Genomic DNA, 24,150 nt, shown 5'->3' on the forward strand with positions numbered 1-24,150 from the left:
ACAGCACCTCTGTATACAAGACTCTCTGAAATATGGTAAAATGATATACAATGGACACTACTAAATTGGGCACCAGGTATGGGATTATATATTTTTTATGCAGCACTGATTGTGGGTCTATTCAATATATTTGGCTCCAGATGTGGCTCTACATACTACACATAACACTAGATATGGCTTATGCATATTAGTCTTAGTACAGACATACCATTGATCTACCTTGGACAGGCCTGGCAACAAAGTTGGCCCTGCATATACTCTTTGCACCATGTACACTTAGTACTAGATAGTATCTATCCAGTACATATGTATACTTTCTACTGTTTATTTCTTCCACTTGAACATAATTATAGGCATTCCATAACCAAGAACAACTACAATATAAACTATATATTATATAATATGAAAACAATAGCCTTCAACAACTAAACTTGATGCCAAAAGTTGGTCTATGATACAGTAAAACATATCAGAGCTTGGACACGATAAAATAAACTTTTGTAGTTACTTAGAGATCATACAGCACCTCTGTATACAAGACTCTCTTAAATATGCTCTATCAAGTAATGCAAAGTTGAAAAGGGTGCAGAACACAGCTGCTTTCTTACCAGTCTCTTTCTGGTTCACATCTGGAGGAAGCTGGCCTGGAAAATACCACTGGTAATCTGGCTACACAGAATAATAAAACCTTATTACAACAATATGGACTTCATGAATACTTCAAACAAAAACTCAGCAGCAAGCTCAAAATATAAACATACTAAAGGACTTTTTGTTTGTCGTACAGAAGTAATTTAGCTCAAGCTTTTTTGGCTCAGCAAAACCACTGTTATAACTCACTGGGTTGTTTGCTGTTTTCCCATGAGATGTACTTTGGCTGTCTGTACCCGTCATAAACATTTTATATATACCACAAGATGCTATCCGCAAAACACATATTGGAACAATTAATTAACACACAAAGAGACTAAGGAACAGTGAGAATGAGAGCACAGCTGAAGTCGAAGACTGCCACACAGGAAAGGTGAAAGAACGGTGTCTATATTTCAAAATATTCACTTTTTATTAAAATGTAACATTATTGGCATTTAAAGAAATTTCCATTTAAATTGTCAGCAGATGGACTTTTTAAAGTTTTTATGTCACAAAAACACTGGTGCTTAATGAATGGCAAATAGTGAATGAATGAAGGAATGAATGAATGGTAGAAAATACTACATCATGTTTACACTGAAAACATAAAGCGGTTGTTCATTATTATGAGTGATAAGGGTAATAGAGCAGTCTATTTATACCCCTAATGTACAATCTCATAGAATATACTGCTGCAACTATATAAACTTTAGTATTAGTAACTGCACTGCATACATTAGGCTTACATAAAACACCAGTGATAGTAATATTTATATATTAATTCCTGTAATACAATATCTGGATTACTTATAGCATCACTTAATTTAGTTCACTGTTGATTAAGAAGACTTGTGTGTCATAAGAAATAATGTATCGCCTACTGTAAATTATTATATTAGAATTCACACATAATAGAATATATATACATTTATATAATTTATTGTGTATTGTTTATTACATCTGGAGAGGTGGAACAAGGGAGGACAAGCATAGGCCGTGTAGTAGTAAAGATGTGTTTATTATATATTTGCAATGCAATTAGACATGGAAGTTTCAAAGTGTCTCTGTAGGGTTGGTAAAATAATATACAATGGACACTACTAACTTGGGCACCAGGTATGGGATTATATATTTTTTATGCAGCACTGATTGTGGGTCTATTCAATATATTTGGCTCCAGATGTGGCTCTGCATACTACACATAACACTAGATATGGCTTATGCATATTAGTCTTAGTACAGACATACCATAGATCTACCTTGGATAGGTCTGGCAACAATGCTGGCCCTGCATATACACTTTGCACCATGTACACTTAGTACTAGATAGTATCTACAGTGGCGTAACTAGGGTATTTGGAACCCAGGGCAAATTTGAAAAGGGAGCCCCCGCTCACCCCACCACCACAACCCCGATATGGGTGTGGTCACTTAAAAATGGGGTGTGTCAACATGACACACCCTCTTTATTTTCACGCTGAACATTCCTATCCATATGCACCTTAACCCCAGTAGTACCCCTTATACAGTACCCCCAGTATGCAGATGTGGTCCCTCTTATGCAGGCCCATAGTAGTGCCCCTTATACAGTATCCCCAGTAGTGGTCCCCCTTATACAGCCCCCAATTAGTTCCCCTTACTCAGTGCCCCCAGTAGTGGTCCCCCCAAATGCAGTGCCCTATGTGGTGTTCCCCCTTATGCAGTGCCCCCAGTAGCAGTTCCCACAATGCAGTGCACCCAGTAGTGGTATCCCCTTATGCAGTGCCCTTTATATAGTGCCCCCAGTAGTAGTCCCCCCCATGCAGGTTTCCCAGTAGTGGTCCCCCTTATGCAGGCACCCAGTAGTGATCCCCCCTATCTAGTGCCCCCTGTAGTGGTCCCCGCAGTGCCCCTGGCAGAAAGCCCCTTATATAGTGCCCCCAGCAGTAGTCCCCCCCCCGCTCCCATGCAGTGCCCCAGTAGTGGTCCCCCTGATGCAGGCTCCCAGTAGTGACCCCCTCTATCCAGTGGTCCCTGTAGTGGTCCTTCCTGTTATTGCCCCCAGTTGTGGTCCCCCCAGTGCAGTGCCCTAAGTAGTAGGCCCCTTTTATAATGCCCCCAGTAGTAGTTCCCCCCCAAGTAGTGGTCCCCAGTTGAGGTTCCCCCTCCCGATTAAGTGCCCCCTGTAATTGCCCCCCTCAGTAGAGGTCCTTCCAATAATGGTGCCCCCAGTAATAGCCCCCCCCCAGTAGAGGTCCTCCTAATAATGGTGCCCCCAGTAATAGCCCCCCCCAGTAGAGGTCCTCCTAATAACGGTGCCCCCAGTAATAGCCCCCCCAGTAGAGGTCCTCTTAATAATGGTGCCCCCAGTAGTAGCCCTGCCAGTAGAGGTCCTCCTAATAATGGTGCCCCCAGTAATAGCCCCCCCCCCAGTAGAGGTCCTCCTAATAATGGTGCCCCCAGTAATAGCCCCCCCCAGTAGAGGTCCTCCTAATAATGGTGCCCCCAGTACTAGCCCCCCCAGTAGAGGTCCTCCTAATAATGGTGCCCCCAGTAATAGCCCCCCCGTTGTGCCCCCACCCCAGTAGAGGGCCCCCCAGTGGTAGCCACCCCCGTTGTGCCCCCAGTAGTGCTGACAGGTTTTTAAAAATATATATATAAAAACATGCTTACCTGAATCCACGCTGCTGCTCCTCTAGTCCGCGCCGCCGCTCCCGCTGCCGCCGCCACCCGCCAGTCCTCCCGGGCTGGGGCGCTCAGCATAATGGGACAGACATCATGACGTCTGTCCCATTACCCACTGCAGGAGCCGGACGGAAGTCCGGCTCTTGCAGTGGGTGCTGCAGCAGTCAATGAGAGTCTATCTGACTCTCATTGGCTGCTGTTTAACACGCATCGCCGCCAGCGCTGGCGGCGATGCGTGTTATGCACAGCCTGAGCCCGCCTCCTGGCGCTATTGGGCAAGCGCTCAGGGGGAGGGAACGTGCTCAGGTGTGCAGCACAGGACTGGCGCTGGAAGCCTAGCGCCGGTCCTGTGTAAATGTGTAGCGCTGACCGCACTCATTGCGGTTGGCGCTACGCTGGTGGCTAACTAGGGCGGGCCGGTACCGTGGCCGGCGGCGCCCCCCCACGCCGCCGGTCCCACGGCGCCCAGGACATGCACCCTGCCCGACCCCCCCTAGTTACGCCACTGAGTATCTATCCAGTACATATGTACATATGTACTAGATATAGCTTTGCATATTGTCTTTGGCACCAGATATGGATCCATGTTATTTCCACAATTTATGCTGCGGGCATGTCTTGGAGACATGGCTGTGTGCCTCATAATTACATGCTGCAGGGACTTTTGCTTATTTATTTATTGTACGGTTCTTTAACATGCCATGTTTTCTAACATGTTTTCTACCATGTACAATTGCCTGCCATGTTTTTTTTTATATGAGATACGCTGTCCAGCCCATCCACTGACCCCGCTGTTTGTTGCTGTTTTTGCATACCATGTTGTCTACCATGTGCACTTGCATGCCATGTTTTCTCCCTTCCTTTTTCCTTTTTTTCAATTGTTTCCATTTTCCACTGCTCTTGCATTTTTCCATCACGTTTTTTTGGAGTTATAGTGATTGCCATATATATTCTGTTTTTTATCGTGGCACACTTGGTGGTTTGTGGTGGTGGCTTGGTGGTTTGTGGTTTGCTTTGTGTCTGCAGCTCCTCTGCTGTGAGTGACGGCGATACATACTACAGTTTTTGCTCTTTTGGACCCACACATCCAACTGACGACCTGGCAGCCAATGAGATTGCGGTTGTGGCAGGCTCGGCTGGAGAGTCCCAGCTTGTGGGCAATCTGGAAGTAATTTACATGTTTTTGCAGCCTTTTTGGCTACAGTATATACAGTGCATCCAGGAAAGTATTCACAGCGCTTCACTTTTTCCACATTTTGTTATGTCAGTCTTATTCCAAAATGGAATAAATTCATTTTTGTCCTCAAAATTCTGCACACAATACCCCATAATAACAATGTGTAAAATGTTTTTTTGAGATTTGTGCAAATGTAATAAAAAAAAAATCTAAGAAATCACATGTACATAAGTATTCACAGCCTTTGCCATGAAGCTCAAAATTGAGCTCAGGTGCATCTTGTTTCAACTGATTATCCTTGAGATGTTTCTACAGCTTAAGGCCCCCATACATCAGAGATGGATTGCAGCAATCGTGCAATTTGCAATCGATTGTGTATAAAAATCTGCAATGTATGGGCTTCACAGATCACAGATTGCAACCAAAAAGTGATTGGAATTGTTTAATCAGATTGTCCAACATGTTGGATTTCACAGATCGATTGGGGCTATAGATTGCTAGTGTATGGCCATGATCAGCAGATTTGCAGACCGTTTCTAGCAAAATGATGGGCCTTTCAAGATTGCCAGATCTGTTTTTGCTGCAATCGATCTGCAAATCACTGAAAAAGATCTGTAGTGTATGGGTGCAGATTGCTCAATTGGGAAATCCTAAGATCGGGCAATAAATCTTCAAATTGTTCAATTGTGGTTTTTTAGATTGCTGATGTATGGGGGCCTTGAATTGGAGTCTACCTGTGGTAAATTCAGTTGTTTGGACATGATTTTGAAAGGCATACACCTGTCTATATAAGAACCCACACTTGACAGTGCATGTCAGAGCACAAACCAAGCCTGAAGTCCAAGAAATTGTCTGTAGACCTCCGAGACAGGATTGTCTCGAGGCACAAATCTGGGGAAGGGAACAGAAAAATATCTGCTGCTTTGAAGGTCCCAATAAGCACAGCGGTCTCCATCATCCGTAAATGGAAGAAGTTCGGAACCACAAGGACTCTTCCTAGAGTTGGCCGGCTGGCCGTCTAAACTGAGCGATCGTGGGAGAAGTGCCCTAGTCAGGGAGGTAATCAAGAGCCCTATGGTCACTTTGTCAGAACTACAGCATTCCTCTGTGGAGAGAGGAGAACCTTCCAGAAAGACAACCATCACTGCAGCAATCCACCAATCAGGCCTGTATGGTAGAGTGGCCAGACAGAAGCCACTCCTTAGTAAAAAGCACATGACAGCCCGCCTGGAGTTTGCCAATATGCACCTGATGAGACAAAGATTGAACTCTTTGGCGTCAATGACAGGCGTTATGTTTGGAGGAAACCAGGCACCGTGGGGGTAGAAATCTTAAAGACATTCTAGTGAAGAGTGACATAATCCCTCTTAGACGGAAGAATAATTTTACATCTACAAAACAACCTGGATGCTATAGGTGCATTTCATGTACCACATGCAAATACTTGGAGATGGGTTCCACTTTTAAGCACCCACATACTGGTAGAGTGTTTAACATTAAACATGTGGTTACCTGTTCATCTCGTTTTGTGGTATATATGATAACTTGTCCGTGTGGTCTTTGCTACATTGGACAAACAATCAGAATGTTTAAAGAGAGGATGGCCCTCCATCGTTCGGCCATTAAAGAGGCCATCAGAGGCAAAGCAAGCGAGCAACCAGTGGCCAGACACTTCAGTGAAGCAAAGCACCAATTAAAAGATCTGAGTTATAAAATCATTGATCATATACCCCCATTGAGTCGAGGACAGGGCAAAATTGCTCTCGATAAGGGAAGCACGTTGGATATTTTCCCTTAATACAGTATCTCCTGGTGGGCTCAATGAAAAGCTTTCCTGGAATACATGTCTATAACTAGCCTGTATATTTAAGATTAAGTATAGGATTAAACTAATGCTGACTTGTATTTACCAGTATTGACCACATTGGATGTTTATAATATAAATCTTGGGACTTATATATATACTAATATCTATTTGCTGCTCTATACTACTTTTGCCGCTTACGTTAACCTGTGTTTTTTAAATATTTATCTGATTTGCTTTTATTTATATGTGCACTGTTCACTTTTGAATATTTGAATATATTATGATTTTGTTTGTTCACAGTTGCTCTCTCTGGGAGCAGCAGAGGTCCGCGGCCCGGGGCATCACATATTCCTTTCAGAGATGTTTGTTTACTATTGCCCGGTAACAGTTTCCTAGACAATGCTGGGGGAATTCCTTGCAGGTCTAGACGCAGAGTGATGAGGACCCTGTGCTCCACGAGACGACGCTGGTCACGGAAAGCAGCTGGTGCTAGATTTTTCTTTGATGCACTTGGGTATATAGGTAAGCTTATTTTTGGTTTATTTGTTTAATGTATATCCTGATGAAAAGACCGTGTAGGTCTTGAAACGTCGATTTTGCATGGGGGGGGCGGACTGCCACGTGGAAGGGGGGGGGATAGGCCAGACTGCAGCAGGGAGGGGGGGTAGGGTGCATTTGTGTGAAAGACGTGTGTATCTGTGTCAGTGTGTGTATCTGTGTCACTGTGTGTGTCTGTATCTGTGTCAGTGTGTGTGTATCTGTCAGTGTGTGTCAGCATGTGTGCTTATCTGTGTCAGTGTGTTTGTGTCAGTGTGTGTGTGTATCTTTGTCAGTGTGCATCAGTGTGTGTGTGTATCTGTTTCAGTGTGTGTGTGTGTCTGTCATGGCGTGGCTTAGAGATGATGCAGGGGGAGAGGCGATGGTGTGCCTGAGAGACGACGCAGGGGGGAGGTGATGGTGTGGCTGAGAGATGATGCAGTAGGGAGGTAATGGTGTGCTGAGAGATGATGCGGGGGGAGGTGATGGTGTGGCTGAGAGATGATGCAGGGGGGGAGGTGGTGGTTTGGCTGAGATGATGCAGGGGGATGCAATGGTGTGCTGAGAGACCACACGGGGGGGAGGCGATGGTGTGGCTGAGAGATGATGTAGGGGGGGAGGCAATGGGGTGCTGAGAGATGACACAGAGGGAGAGGTGATGGTGTGGTGAGAGACGACGCAGGGGGGAGGCAATGGTGTACTGAGAGATGATGCAGGGGGCTGAGGAAATGGTGTGGCACAGGGGGAATGAGTCTGGTTTAACCACTGTTGTATTATGATGACCATCTTAATATTCCTACACAATCAGGCATCTTCCAGACGATGTGACCTACAGTACATGAATAGTGAATACCGACTCAAGATACCGTCATCCCAGGGAGGATATATTTCATCAGAGGTTCCACATTGTGAGGTAAGGTGCATATAAAATGGAAAGGAATCTTCCCAGAGTGTCGAGAAATGGGTGGCTTGTCATGTTGGCACACCCCATTTTCAGTGACCATGCCCCTTCGGTATGAGACCACGCCCATTTATTTGCATTATGCGCGCTAATATATTTTGCTATCTGCTTGTGTATGTGAGGTGGGGCGACGTTCTTCAACTTGCCCTGGGCTCCAAAAAACCTAATTACGCCACTCATTTGGGGTGACAGTTAGTGCGGTTCCCCTATTTTACTTTTGGACTGCACTGCAGCATAGCCTCTGGTGTTACCACTGCTAAGGACTTAACACTTTGACTAGGTTTTTTTCAATTTAGATACTTGACTTGCTTTGTATTTGGATTTTTAATTTTTTCATTTTTTTGGTGACCCACAGCTATACGAGCGTCCAGGAGGACGCTGCATTTTAATGGAGGAGGGCCCTGATTCAGAGCGAGCGCTCTGGTCAGAGCGTCCGGCTCTGAATCAGGCCCCATGTAGGAAGGAACATACTGTAATTAAGTGCAAGAGACCAAACAGTCCAGCAACTATACTTGTAAATGTATAGAATTACTTGTAGACTCACAGCAATTTTTAGGTTCTGTACAGTGGAAATACAGTTCTATTACACAAATTATTGGCTGTAAATCTGATATTTGCTATGTGACTATTACGTTGAATTCTGTGATACTGACTGACAAAGTAGAGCTCTAACTTATTAACATTGCATTTACGTCTGGCAGAAAATTTGTACTCAGCCACAACTGTTAAGTGCAAGTTATACAACACATTCAGATGTCTGATTGGTTGCTATTGAACATTTTTTAATGCAAAATATTCCCCTAAATGCAAGGTTAGTGAAAAAGTCCTAATATCTACTGTTACCTTAGCATTTGCTATAATGTGAGTTAGAATTATGGGCCTGATACAGAGTTAAACAGAGATCTGGTGTATATTGCTCCAGAACTAAAAAGCTCATTCAAACCCGCTCGCTAAGATGTAAACGCTCGCTGCTACCGATGGCATGCAGTGTGTATGCATTGCGCGCATGCGTATGCAACGCAGTGCGCATGTGCATACCTTAGCGAAAGTTCACAATGTGTTCGATCGCTGCGCATAGACAGCCCAGCACAGTGAGTGACAGGGGAAGCCGTTTGTAGGTGGTAACAGGGGCTGCTCTGTTACGGGGGAGTGGAGGTGCAAACGCAGGTGTGCCTGACCATCTCAACGGCGTTTTAGAGGTGTGCATAATTAAAAGACAGCATCATAGCACACATCACCTGGCTTGTTTTTACAATGAAGTGCTCGCAGTGCTTGCGGCAGGGTATGGTCAACCTCAAGCGCTGCGATCGCATCCGATGTACCGATGGTTGCATACACTTCCTGGACATGACGTGCACAAGTGGGCATTTTAAGACAGGCTGGTGGGTGTCTGCATACACTGTGTGATCGCTCTCTAAGAAATACTGGGCATGCTAATACATTGCTGTGCGATTGCACTGCCTACGCAATTTGCACTGCCTACGCATCGTGGGAGTAATTGCATTTAGTGAGCGGCTCTGAATCAGCTCCTAAGTGTGTAGAAACAATATGTATATTAGCCCATATGTATAGTTGTGCCCCAGCTCCTATGTGTAACCTTGGTTTGCTATAATCATCATCATGCTATGACTATTACTATATACTGGTGATATACCTTAGAACTAGTACTTTGTCTATATTAGCTGTCTTTCTGTTATTGGTACTCAAATTCCGCCAGCATTTCAGCACTTGTGTAGTAAGGATTTATAATGTATAAATCATGTTTCCAGTCGCTAGATGACAGACGGCTAAGAAGTGTGATGGTGGCTCTCTGTTCTCATGCCCCGAGATCTATCACATCAGTGCACTCTTTCATCTACCCTATACTAGATGCAAAAAGATACTCCTGCCATCACTTATACATACACTTACATCCAACTCTGCATCACCTACAATTCCATTGAAATAAGTCTGTGCACTGACACATTTCTGCACTGCATCAGATTATGGTGTGCCAATGTGGACTTTGGGTTTCCCCTGATCAAAATATGTATCCCTTTGCCTGTTCTGAAGTGAAAATCACCCATTAATTAGATAAAACAAACATACACCAGGGGGTAAATTTACTAAGACTCGAGTCTGGGAGAGTTTGCTTTTTTTTTCAACTCGATTAGCTTCACTTAAACTCGGATGATTTGAAGCTCCTGAGACTCGCAAATTTACAAAGAAGGGAGTTTAGCTGAGAGTGAGATGTCCGATGGTGAAGCAGAATGAGATTTCTCCCCCGAGTAGCAGGTTTTGCAGGAGATGACTCACCCGAGATTGCAGTGTCTTCTTTCTGCAAAACTCTCCCGAGCAAGCAACCTGCACATATCAGTGAGATGTGTAAGCTGCTTGTTTTGTAACTGTAAAAAAAAGTGTTAAAAGTTTTTTTTAAAAATGGCATAGGCCCAACCCACCCAAAGCTTAACCAGCCCCGGACTTGCCAGCCTGTCCTGGTTTCTAAAATGATGGGGAACAAAATGTGTAGGGTTCCACCGTAATTTAGAAACCAACACCAGGCTGCAGGACCAGTCCTGGTTTCAAATATAGTGGGGAAAAAATTGCGTAGGGTCCCCCCTATATGTAAAACCAGCACCAGACTCAAAACGGCCGGGCTGTAATGCCACAGCCAGGAGACCCTATCACCGGGGCTCTGGGGCCAAAGCATTATCAGCCCAAGCCGGTGATCTCAGGGGAGGTGAGAACCCCCTCAAGAAGAGGTTCCCCCCCCTGAAACCCCAGGCTTGTACTGAAGCCCGGAGCTCTTTTCCACACCCCTGGAGCGTTGGGTACGGGGGTAAGTGGGGAAATATAAGTAAACTATTGTATTTTACACATTTTGTTCCCCGTTTTTTAGAAACCAGGACTAGCTGGCAAGCTTGGGGCTGGTTAGGCTTTTGGAGGGGGGACCCTATGTCATTATTTTTCTGATATTTAAATTTTTTTCTATATTTACAGGCAGAAACATACATGGATTACAGCGATCTGTGTATGTTTCTGCCAAACTGTCAGATCACAGGCAGGTGTATTTTTTTCGTGAGTTTTTACAGGAGAGTTTTTCCATCTCATGAGAGTTTAGAAACTCCCTGCTTGGTAAATTCCAGAATCCTATCTTCACTAGTGAAAAGGTCTAGTTCTGCCGATGGTGAACTGAAGAGAGTTTGCTAACTCTCCAGTATTTTCCCGTAGCAAAGGAGATCTCTTTTCCAACTTTGACATTAGTAAATCTGAGAGTGGGAAAAAATGCCCAAACTCTACAAAGTTTGCAAACTCTCCCAAACTCTCAGCTTAGTAAATTTGGCCCCTGGAATGCAGAAAAATACACCATGAAGAAATAAAAAGAAAGACAGGGACAATACTTCACCCCATTGGGCTTTTTCACATTTTGCTGTGTTACAACAGGGCACCATGATTGTTTTAATTGAAGTTTTCTTCCTACAAATCCACAAATTTTTCCCCAAAATTGTAATCCAACCATTTGTCAAAATTAATGAGAAACAAACAACTAAATATAAATAATTGCATTAGTACTCATCCCCTTGATATATCCATATTAGATTTCCTCTGCAGTAAACAACTATCTTCACAAGTCACATCAGGAACAAGGTCTTTAAGAAGCACCCATTTTCAAGCACCCCAAATTTGATAGGACTACTTATTTTCGCCCAAAAATAGTGCTTAATGCCATTCTTCACCACTTTTGCCTGGACGCTACATTGATCCCCAATGTTCGTGAATCTTTTTTGGGGGGGGTTAGGCTGATTTCCCTAAGTCTGACAGTACTTTCCACCTGTTCTACTTTCGCCTGTTTTGGAATTGAATATGGCGGAAAGCGGGGACGCGCATGATAAGTTTCCGCGTCCAAAACATGCGATGTCAGCGAAAAGTCCGGCAGGCAAACTTTTCCGCGGGTGCGAAACTAATTGAATTCCACCCTCAGATTAAAAGCTTGCCAATAGATATCACGTTTCATTTGGCAGTGTAAATAGCAATATTAGACCAAACCCTTATTATAGCCTTGACTCTTTCTGTCTATCTCAGTTTCTGTGCGGGAAGATTTTAAAGGAGATTGCTGGCTCAAAAGGGACCTTTCAGGCTCCGTATTTCTGCAGTCTGGAGGTCAGTATAGATTGCTTTGAATAGAGGGTTCATTATTCCATGTAAGATTTCCATTCATTTTACAGTGGACAGACATTTTTACAATATATCTGAAAGTCTCTTCTTACTTTGCTTTTACATATTTTTTTTTATCTATACAGTATGTACATATGATATTATAAGTAGTATTGATTTGTTAGTTATCATTGGTTTAATAAATATATTTCAGATACATATATATATTTTTTTCTTAATTTTATTTCTATTCTATTGGTTTAAGATAGTACTAATCTTTTCAGGAGCAGCATTATTAACATTAATAGTAACATACAGCAGCAGTTAGTTCTTCACAATGCGAATTGTGATAAATATGGTTCAAAGGGCTCTATTTACTACAATCCACATATTGAATGCGGATTGTAGTGTGATATTACCGAGTGAATTCGCATTGCGAATTCAGGCAATATCACAGGGATTTACTATAAATCCCTTGCAGGGACAGAGCTTGCAATAAAGCTCTGTCCCTGCGGATCCCATCTGCACTCTAGTCGCTGTATTTTTGGAAAAAATACCGCGACTAAGAGCCCGCGCATGCGCCGACCCACCGTCGCTGCTACCCCCCACCGACGCTAAGCCCCGCCCCCCATGATCGCGGACCCCCGCGACCATCCCTCCCCCCCCGCGACTTCCCCCTCCCTTCATTACACTTACCTGTATCCTCCTGGCCTCTGGTGATCTTCTCCGGGCTTCCCGATCAGGTGATCTCCCATACTGCACTGGGACCCGATCACCTGATGACCGGGCAGCAGGGCACTATGGGAGACCAGCTGAACGGAGAGGAGACATCACCGGAGGCCCGATCACCGGTCCCTGGATTCAGGTAAGTAAAAAAAAATGTTTCAATTTTTTTTTTCTTTTTTTTACAGCAATCGGCTTGCGGTCTGTTTAGACCACATAGCTGATTACTGGTACCGGCTCCCGCCTCTACTCTCCCTGTTAGAGCAGAGTGGGAGCCCGGTAACCGGGGGAGACCCTGGATAACGCCACCTCCAGGTGGCGTTATTATCACAGGGCTTCCCCCGGTATTTTTTTACATTTATTTTTAGTAACTATGGTCGGATCACATTTCCCATTACAATTATGGGAAATGCGATCTGCTTTACTAAAAATAAGTGATACTTAGGGGTTGGAGTAGAATTTTACTAATTCTACTCCAATTGCCCTGTAATAACTACAGGTGAAACTAAAATAATGTGAAAAGGGTGTGAAAACACCCTTTTTCACTTTATTTTAGTAAAAATAATGTTAATAAATAGAGCCCTTAGAGCCTAATTCATTACAGATCGCAGCTGCGTTTACGCACCCAGTTCTGCTGTGAAAATATGCTATTGTTTGCAACTGCTCAGCCAGCATAGAGACGACCACTACTGCTTTCTCACATCCATAAGACATCAGTAACATCGAGTAACATCGGCCCACCTGCAGAATTACAGCAGGTCCGGCCTGTCTCAGAAATAGCAAGTCATGTCGCACGCAGTGAGTACTCAAGCTTCATATGCTGTCGCAGTGGCTAATTTATGCACACCCATGTAACATTTTCAAACGGACAGGCTCGTCTGCATTTCTCCGACCACTCCCCCGTCACCACCACCAAACGCTGACGTCCAGTCACTTGTATCTGCGTGCGTGATAGCAGTGTGATCGCAATGCACACGTGCACTGCGGTGTAGCGTAATATATGCAATATCGGCTGATCTGTGTACGCGGTTGCAATTGTGATCCGTGCTAAATCAGGCTCTTTGGCCTCTATTTACTACAATCCGCACTTGATATGCGGTTGTACTTTAATATTTTCGCCTAAATTTGCATTGTGAATTTAGGAAATATCACAGGAATTTATCAAAATTGTAAAGCAGGGACTGAGCATTTACTGGGAGAGGATCCCCGGAAATGGCCACACGCACATGTCTAGCTAGCTTGATGACCATGTATGCAAGCTAGTGCAGTGGGATACCGGACCTGGAAATAAAGTGATCGCTTTAGCAACCTATCAGGCCCCGTGTCCCTGTATGCGATTCTTGCTAAATGCCAGTGATCCTTAATTCTTATTGCCTTGATAAGTGTTGATAAGAAATTAGAATTATCCAAGTATCTGCAGCTACTGCAACCCCAATTACTAAGCACTATTTCCTTCATGAAGAAGAATGGAAACTCAACACCAATATTTTTTATTATTCCCGTTGGAAGTGGGACTTGTAATTTACCTGATATATATAAGTTTACACATTATTATATTCTTTTCAAGGTCCCACCTTGTTATTCATTCTTAGCTGAAACATTAACCTCTGGTTAGTTTGCTGCAGTTCGTCTTTTTCTTTATTTATTCTCTCTCTGTCAGCTCTTTCTTGTTTAAAGTCTTCTTCATATATCCGGACCTATGAAGAATTTATCATATGTCAAATTGGGATACGTTTTCATAGAAATATGTAGGACTTCAATAAGCAAATTATCATCATAAGTGATCTTCAACAATATAGCAAAATATAATTTCAGGCTTTGTTCACTTTAATTACTGTAATTACCAAATATGTGCGGGTCTGGTTCTCAGAGACCTGACAATAACGGGTTTTGGATTGTATGTTAACAGGTCAAAATGATATCAGTTTAGCGTTTTTTTAATTTAAAAAAAACACAGATCCAAAACCAAAACACATATGAGGGTGGTTTTGCAAAACCAAAACACGAAGATGAATCTGGATCCAAAACCAAAACACAGGGGTCAGTGCACATCTCTAATTTTTACCAAAGGTGTCCACAACCGGCTATAACTGTCATAATGGCAGAATGTCCTTTGCTGTCTGCAGTTTCCATAATCAATGGGGAATAACATCTTTAACGGTTTTAGACACAATCATATTTCAACTGTTACAGTATTTGTAAATAGCTCCTCATGATTACTTTGCTCTTTCATATTTTCCCATCGCCAAAACTGCTTATATTTTCAAAGTATTAATTAAACACAGCTATATAAATAAAAATGCTAATAATGACCAACAGTCTATCAATATGTTCGATAAGAATATATAAAGTACACTACAAATAACACATGTTAAAGATTAGTAATAAAAGTTGATTTTGCTTAGGCATTAGTACATTACACAGCATGGGCAATCTAGAATATATGTACTGGATCAATGGAAAACTACTTCCTGGAACTGCATCTCTGGCTATTAAAACTTAGATTTTATTATTCTTTAAAAGGCCCCATGTTGTGAGCATTTTAGCACAAGGGATGATACATAATGAGGTCATGGATATTTTTTATCGTTTCTTATCCTTAATAGCCAAATACTGTACATGATTCTAAGAATAATAAAAAGACCTTTTAGGAGTCAGTAAATGAATTGCAAAACCGTTTTTGGAGTACCAACACACCTAAAATGCACATTGGTTTAAATCAAAGATCTGTGGATAACATCCACAAGGATTGGTGTAAATTACATGAGATTGCATTAGTAAAATACACTATATTACATGCTGATAATGGTAGTTATCTAACACTATAATTAAGTGCAGAGTCGTTTCCAATTGGAAAAATAGGACAAATTAGATCACACTCGAAGACACTCAAAATATGGGCCTGATTCAGAGCCGAACGCTCTGACCAGAGCGCTCGCTTTGAATCAGTGCCCTCCCCTCCATGAAAATGGAGCGGCCTAATGGCCGCTCGCATAGCTGTGGGTAACCACCCACGGCATATGCGAGCGTCCATGATGATGGTTGCGATGGTCTTGACCATCGCGACCATCGGGCTTGCGTCGGAGACCCTGCGGTAGGGTCTCGCTGCCGCAAGCCCTGGAGTGATTTTGGCTCTATCAGAGCCAAAATCACTCCCACTGACATCACTAGTGATGTCAGTGGGGCCGGCTTCAGACGGTAGGCGTTCCCATGGGAACTGACTTCAAGCAAATGAAAGATCTGCACAGAATGGGTGATATATTGCCAATCCCTGTTATTAATAAGCATATACTTCTCAAATTATTCAATATATGTTTATAATCTGCCTATATATAAGGGATGTGGTGCTACCAAACTCATAAATAGTTTCAAAAAGTAAAGGAGAAGAGAGAATGAGTTATTTAGGTGCACTCTAGGAAATAATTCACCGTAATGATGATATGGTATTTCTGAATTGTCCTATATAATAAAATATAACCTTTAATAGTAATGTTCTAAAAAATGCTAGAGATGAATGATTTGGCGAAATATTAAAAAATATGTTAAGAGTGAATAAAGTATAGAAAAGTGAAATAAAAATTATTAAATAAATTGCTATAACCAAGTGTGTGTGTATACAATCATTAATCAAAACCTGTTATTGGTCAATATATGACCAATAACAGGTTTTGATTAATGATTGTATACACACACACTTGGTTACAGCAATTTATTTAATAATTTTTAGTTCACTTTTCTATAGTTTATTCACTCTTAACATATTTTTTAATATTTCACCGAATCATTCATCTCTAGCATTTTTTAGAACATTACTATTAAAGGTTATATTTTATTATATAGGACAATTCAGAAATACCATATCATCATTACGGTGAATTATTTCCTAGAGTGCACCTAAATAACTCATTCTCTCTTCTCCGTTCCCATGGGAACGCCTCCGTCTGGCAGGCATGCCCCCGGCACGCCCACCAAAGGGGGCGGGCTGTCAATCAACATCGACAGCACACCCCCTTTGGTGCGAGACCCGGAGCGATGGAGAGCCCGTCTCTCGCCGGGTCTCGCGCATGCGCACGTCGGAGCTCCCTCCGTCGTGCGCATGCGCAGTGGGGGAACATCTACCCGCTTGCGAGCATCCTGCGCTCGCGAGCGGGTCTGAATGACCCCCTATGTTTCCAAGAGGTGTATTTACTAAAGTGCAGGTTTTTAGAAGTGGAGATGTTGCCCATGGCAACCAATCAGATTCTAGAAGGTGCTAGATAAATGTTAAGTATAATCTGATTGGTTGCTATGGGCAACATCTCCACTTCTAAAAACCCGCACTTTAGTAAATATACCCCACAAATCTCTGGGCATCTGGAAATTTGTATTGTCTCTTAAAAAAAAAAAAATTGGGCCTGCTGGTAGGATTTCACTAATACATTATATACCTACCCAGATATATCAGAAATAATTTCACAATGAAAAAATAAGAGAAGTCAGTAAAGTATAAATGTACTTGCAATATTACATATTTTATGACACCTTATATGTTTGGTCTCTGTCTCACAGGTTTTACGCTAGGTGACAACTATAGTGCACTTTGAAGTTATGAAAATGTGAAATATTTGGTGCGTTAGATATTACCTTCTCATGTATATAACAATCGGCTAACGTCTGTCAGGTTGTAATCGGTATGAAATACCGCCGCCGGCGGTTTGATTCCCGGCAGCGGCAGCCCGACACTGGAACAGATCCCGGCAGCGGCAGCCCCGACAGCGCTGGAAATCCCGATCGTCGTAAGGTAAGTAATGACTAACCTAACCCCCCTATCCCTAACCCTCCTTAGGGGTGCCTAACCCTAAACTTCCCCCCAAGTGCCTAACCCTAATCCCCCCTGTAAGTGCCTAACCCTAACCCTCCCCTTCCCCTCTAACTACACCTAGGTCCCCGGGGGGTGCCTACCCCTAAGTCCCCCCAGGGGGTGCCTAACCCTAACCCTCCCTCCCCCTAGCCTAACCCTAACCCTCCTGGGGGGGTGCCTAACCCTAAATCCCCCCTGGGTGTGCTAAACCTAACCCTCCCCCCCGGCAGCTGTCCGCTCGCGGCGCTAGGCATCCCTTCGATCGGGATGCCGGGCGCCGGTCTCCCGGCGTAGGTGAAATGAGCGGCATCTAGGCGCCGGGCATTTCACCCTCGCCAGGATATGACAGTCGGGAAGCCGGCTGTCGGTATAATGTCAGCCGGCTTCCCGATTGCATCCCGTCAGGTTGAACAAGTTGGTGAGTACAGAGGACAACTCTGCACCGGGAGTGACGGGGTAAGTATAGAGCGGGGACAGAGCAGAGAGGGGGCGGGTTGTAGATGAGAGGGGGTGAGGTGGAGCAGGGTGCAGACCGAGGTGTCCTGGCATATGCCAGATCCTTTTATTAGTATTAGATTAATGTAAATGGATTTTGTCTGTAGATCTCAAACTTTCAAAAATGCATAGAGTCAAATCCAAACTCCTCACATCTATAATGCCCTTAACCAGTACTCTCCCCTCTACTTCTTTGACCTCATCTCAGTCCACATGCCCACCCATTCACTTTGCTCTACCATGACTGGCACCTTTTTTCCCAACTGATTATCTCATCCCTCTCCTGCTTTCAGGATTTCTCTTAGCTGCTCCCCACCACTGAAACTTCCAGTTGACATGACATATTCGCCGCAATAATAGCCTTTGGGTCCTATGACCGTGCAATGTGTGAACTGTGGTGCCCCACACTTCTTGGTAGAGGAGATTAATGACCATTTTTCAGACTGCTGTCACAATGGAAACATTTCGCTCAATGTGCAATTTTAGCAGAACTCTTTATGACAAATACCCTCAAATTACAATCTCATATGTACTAACATATGTCATCAGTAGAGCAAAGGGCAGCTCTTCCGATAAAAGCTGTCCTTTGCGATCCGCTCAACCCCGTGGACTTCCGGGTTTATGACCTGGGAGTCCATCTGCGCATGCGAAGAGTGATGCAGCGACCGCGGGGCATGCTGGGAGGGATCCAGCGCGATGTGGTAGAAGCCCATAGGCTTCTATAAGGTAACACCAGCAAAAGCTGGCAATACCCTTGCATCAGAACCCCAGCGGCCACACATTAGTGCATATGGAAAATGCGGTAAATCCCAGAAACGGGGTTTTTATTGCATTTTCCATTTAGTACATCTCGCCATATATCTCCATTATATCCTATGTAACTAATATCCATAAAATCCTCAGCAACTAATATCCATAATATCCTCCATAACTTAGGCGGTTATCACTGGGATTCCCTAGTATTAATAATAATAATTATAACAACACTAATAATAATAATAGATTTTACTATTAAAAATGCACATTGGGAACTTTGGAAGGTCCATAGAAATATCATATTGGGAATTTTGTGGTCGTAGAGCCTTTAATGAGCATCTGCAACTACAAAGTGCAAGTGCAGTAACCATCATTATTGGTCATGCAATAGCCATCTGAACACAGAAGCTGTAGGCACAGAGGTGTTTCTGAATGTGGACTAGACACACAAACACTTTTTTTGCTTCCGATAGTAACAAGAGATTTTGTTTTTGAGGATAAGATGATGACATGAAATGGAAATTAGTTTGGAGGCCATTCTCATTGGGTGTATGTCAACTATGTATGTCTTTTCTCTTTTTGCGAGAGAATCCGACGTCAGGGCCCCACTAGTGTAGGGCAGAATGCAGTGATAGTGGTCTGCCCTACACACAGCTGTGTGTTTGTTATAGCAACCAATGAGAGTCAGACAGACTCTCATTGGCTGCTGCACGGAGGGAGCAAACTAGAGCTCGCTCATGAGCTCCATCTTCCAGCTCCCTCCACAATGGGTGATAGAGCAGAGCGGACTGCAGCAGGAGCGGGGATTCAGGTAAGTTTTTATTTCTTTGTGTGTGTGCAAGGGGGTGCTACTGGGGGCATACTACTGGGGGCACTGCTAATGGGGCTATACTACTGGGGGCACTGCTAATGGGGGCATACTATTGGGGACACTGCTAATGGGGGCACTGCTACTGGGGGCACTACTAATGGGGGCACAGTTAATGGGGCATACTACTGGGGGCATACTACTGGTGGACTGCTAATGGGGGCATACTACTAGGGGCACTACCACTGGGGGCATTACTACAGGGGGTATAACTATTGGGGGCACTACTACAAGATGCATTACTACTGGGGGCATTGCATAGGGGGCCCTACTACTAAGGGCACTGCATAGGGGGCACCACTACTGGGGGCATTGTGTAAGGGACACCACTACTGGGGGCATTGTGTAAGGAACACTATTGCTGTGGGCACTGTATAAGGGGCACTACTACTGTGGGCATTGTATAAGGGGCATTACTACTGTGGATATTGTATATAAGGGTCACTAATATGGGCATTGTGTAAAAGGGATACTACTGTGGGCATTGTGTAAAAGGGGCACTACTGTGTGTCGTAACATAAATAATAGACACTACTTTATGGTGTAATGTGAATCGGGCACTATGTGTGGTGTAATGTGAATAAGATTGTGCACTGTGACTCCTTGGGCTGTAGCCCACTTTGTAAACAAGTACTGTGATTCTGCTGGCTGTACCCCACTGGGTGGGTGGGAGGGCCCAAGGACAATTCCATCTTGCACTACCTTTCATTTCTACCACTGCTGTGTGGCAATGTTTCATAGATGTGTTTAGTAACCAGTCAGCTCTGTGCAAACTTTGGCCAATAATGGTGAAAACAATATTATAAGCTGTGAGGTGGTCTAAATTGACTGTAAATTACTGTAAATTAATGTTATGGAGGTTAATAATACTCTAGGAAGAGAAAAAAACAATTTATGTGATTTTACCTTTTTTTGTAAATTTTTGTAAAAAATCCAAATTTAAAAAGAGAGTCAATGCAGTTTGGTAAATACAAAGCCGGAAGATGAATTAGAACCAAATCCAAATCCGGCAAAAATAGTCCGGTGCACATCCCCAGTTTAACCCTTAGTTTGCTGAAATGTTGCAGCTACTACTAATTTGATTTTACTATACAACTGTCAAGCAAAATGAATCACCTGATGTATGAGAACTTCAACCTCTGTTTTCAAATCTTCATGATCCATGTTCTTTCCGGGTGAACTTAAGCATGTCTTCATCACATCAAACTTCTCTTTTCTTGTAGCTTTAAGGAGGTCCTTAAAATAAAATCACAATGTTATTACTATAAATACAGTAATGCTCTATATAAAAGTTACATAAAACAAATTTCTGATTTTTAAACTGATATAAAGTGTATCATAAAGCATGGTATAAATGACAAAGCATTGATTGAAATGTAAGATATAAACCACATAAACATGCAAAAAACAATATAGTGAAATGAGGTGAGGAACAAAATTTATTCTGACATACAATAGCATTTAAAGATATTTGCTGCAAGCTTTCCAGATAACATATAGCTTTCTGCCAGAAAACCCCACAATCTTTATTGTAATAAAGATGAGAAAGAACAATCTACAGTAACAGCACTCCAATACTGAGTCCTGTGATGTACAGTAGGTAATAAAAAGTGGAGGAGACAGCATCACTCTAAACTAGCAAAACAATGTACTGAAGGATATTCACGATTATTTTTGTAACAATGCATACACAATCATTAGCATATCATTCTAGCTTGTCTATTTCCATTTGCAGCTAGACTGTAGGAATGGCACACTAACGTACAGTAGATCTCAGAAGTGAACTGGATGAATAGTGTTTGCTGAGATGACATTATTATTCTTACATAAAATGTGTGGTTTTCTACTTTGGAAAATGAATACCACACTCTTGTATTTGGCGGATGTTTGAGGATTTTAGTAATTGTGAGGATCTAGTTTCAGCTCTAATTTATAATTCATACATTCTAAGTTATACATGTTATGAATACACATTGTGGGAATTATAAGTAGTGATTATAGCATATACAGCACTAAACCGTATTGAGGGGGAGATGTATCAAAGCTTGAAGACAGATAAAGTGGAGACAGATAAAGTACCAACCAGTCATCTTCTAACTGTCATTTTACAGGCTGTGTTTGAACTTTGAAGAAGATGATTGGTTTATACTTTATCTATCTCCAAGGCTTGATACATCTCTCCTGGGTGTTTTGACCATGCTGCATCTTGGTAACTGAAACCATAGCTGCAAAAGTAGATTAAACAAAATAGAGATGCAAACTTAAATTTATATCTGGTAATTCAACATCTTATTGGTTATAAATTCAGTACCAGATTAAGGGAGAGATGTATGAAGCACCGAAGCGGCATGAGCGCACGTTATGTGAGCTGATACCAATTCTCCCCATGTATGATTGGGGCCAGGGGCGTCTTAAGAGAGGAAGGGGCCCGTGTGCACTCCCCGTGTAGGGCCCCCTCCTCTCCTCTTGGTGGCCGGCAGCCGACTGATGCGGCTGGCCAGCCAATGGAGCATTAGTAGACTCCGGGCACCAAAGTGTGCCCAGAGTCTACTGTGCATGCGCAGAACGCCGGGAAAATGGCCGTGGTGGCCATTTTCTGGCATTCTGTGCATGCACAGTAAACTTTGGGTACTAGAGTGTGCCCGGAGTCTACGTGCATGCGCAGAGCATGGAAAAATGGCAGCGGTGGCCATTTTCTGGTGTTCTTAGCAGCGCTGACACCTGCCACGGGACCACGGACAGGTAAGTTTAAAATAATATGGGTGCAGGGTGTTGCAGTGCGGGGTCCCCCTGGACCTGGGGGCCCGTGTGCCCCGCATACACTGCACCCATTACAGATACGCCACTGGTCTGGGTGGAAAATGACAGGGGCGCCCCTGTCATTATCGGCACTGCTATCTATAGCAGCGCTGATAGGCAGGGCTATGTACAGGGCTGGATTAAGGTCTGTGGGGGCCCCTGGGCAACAAACATGTGGGGGCCCCTATTAAACATGGACGAAATGGGGGTATGCGCAATGGGGACCATATCGCTCATAAGTGGTACATTGACAAACAGCTATAAGCTAAGCTTAGCGCTGTTTGTTAAATACTGAACAGAGGACATTTAGCAAGTGACATAACCCCTTTAGCACTGTCTCCCCAGAGAAATCTAACTTCATACACACACAAGAAAAAAAACACAGTATACAACCACAGGAAAAAAAACACACATATAGGCACCCACATGAAATATTACTCACCAGTTGCACAATCTTATCCACATTACACCACACATAGTGCCCCAAATTCACATTACACCACATAGTACTAGTGTCCCTTATTCATGTTATGACACACAGTAGTGCCCCCTTTACACAATGCCCACAGTAGTAGGGCCCCTAATACACATAATGCCCACAGTAGTAGTGCCTCTTATGCAGTGCCCCCAGTAGTGGTGCCTCTTATGCAGTGCCCCCAGTAGTGGTAGTGCCCCTTATGCAGTGCCCCCAATAATGGTTGTGCCCCTTATGCAGTGCCCCCAGTAGTGACAGTGGCCACAGTGGTAGTGCCCCTTTATGCAGAGCCCCCAGTAGTAGTGCCCCCAGGAGTGGTTCCTCCTGTGGTAGTGCCCCCAGTAGTAATGCCCCAGTACTAATGCCCCCTGTAGTAGTTCCATCTGTATAAATGCCCCCACTAGTAATGCCCCAGTAGTAATGCCCCCAGTAGTAATGCTCCCTGTGGTAATACCCCAGTAGTTATGCCCCCCTGTAGTAGAGCCACCTGTATAAATGCCCCACTAGTAATGCCCCCAGTAGTAGAGCCCCCAATATTATTGCCCCCAGTAGTAGTGGCTCCTAAGTAATGCCCCCGAGTATTGCTCACAGTAGTAGTGCCCCTTATACCTTGACTTCTCTGCTGCATTTGACACTGTAGACCACCCTCTCCTCCTGCAAATCCTTTACTCTCTCGGTCTATGTGACACTGCCCTCTCCTGATATCTCCTGTGTTAAGAATTTTCATGAATACTAAAATAATGGTAATTAAGGTAAATGTACTTAAAAACTTTATTTTTGTGTTGATGAATAGGCCCCCAAGTGAGGTATGTCTGTAGTTGCCCAAAGTAACCAATCAGCTTCTAAAGCTAGGTACACACTGAGTGCTGTGTGTACCCAGTGATGCAACTGGTGACCCCCCGCCATCAGGCCGACATATCAGGTGGCCATAACACACTAGATGATCTGGTGCCAGACCGCCCGATAAGTCCGCCCGTGCCGCATCCCGCTTTATGGGGTCGTCAGTAGCATCGTCAGGTTGGCCTGCATGTCGGGCCGACCTGACGATGTGGCTGACGACCCCACAGGATCTTGCACCAGACAACATAGAGCATACACGCTAGACGATTTTGAACTATATGTCGTTTCGATGCATCAGAATCAGGCATATCATTCCAAAAATCATCTAGTGTGTATGCACCTTAACTGTTATTTCAAAGACTGTGCTAAATAAATAACAGAAGTTGATTGGTTGCTTTAGGAAATAATATATATGCTTATGGACAGAGCCGTAACTAGACT

General features: G+C 43.6%; 1 protein-coding gene across 1 annotated transcript in view; it reads right to left on the reverse strand.

Moving 5' to 3' along the window:
• Positions 1-324: 324 nt before the first annotated feature.
• TNIP3 (TNFAIP3 interacting protein 3) overlaps positions 325-24,150 on the reverse strand; it is a 98,953-nt gene continuing 75,127 nt past the window's right edge. The window contains exons 6-9 of the mRNA XM_088452291.1: positions 20,712-20,831; positions 14,211-14,333; positions 609-669; positions 325-374 (exon numbers count right to left, since the gene is read on the reverse strand). Coding sequence (XP_088308417.1) covers positions 325-374; positions 609-669; positions 14,211-14,333; positions 20,712-20,831 — 354 coding nt within the window. The remainder of the gene's footprint in view (positions 375-608; positions 670-14,210; positions 14,334-20,711; positions 20,832-24,150) is intronic.

The sequence above is a fragment of the Taudactylus pleione genome, unplaced genomic scaffold, assembly GCF_031769625.1.
Source record: "Taudactylus pleione unplaced genomic scaffold, aTauple2 ptg000036l, whole genome shotgun sequence".
In the NCBI taxonomy this organism is placed as follows: Eukaryota; Metazoa; Chordata; class Amphibia; order Anura; family Myobatrachidae; genus Taudactylus; species Taudactylus pleione.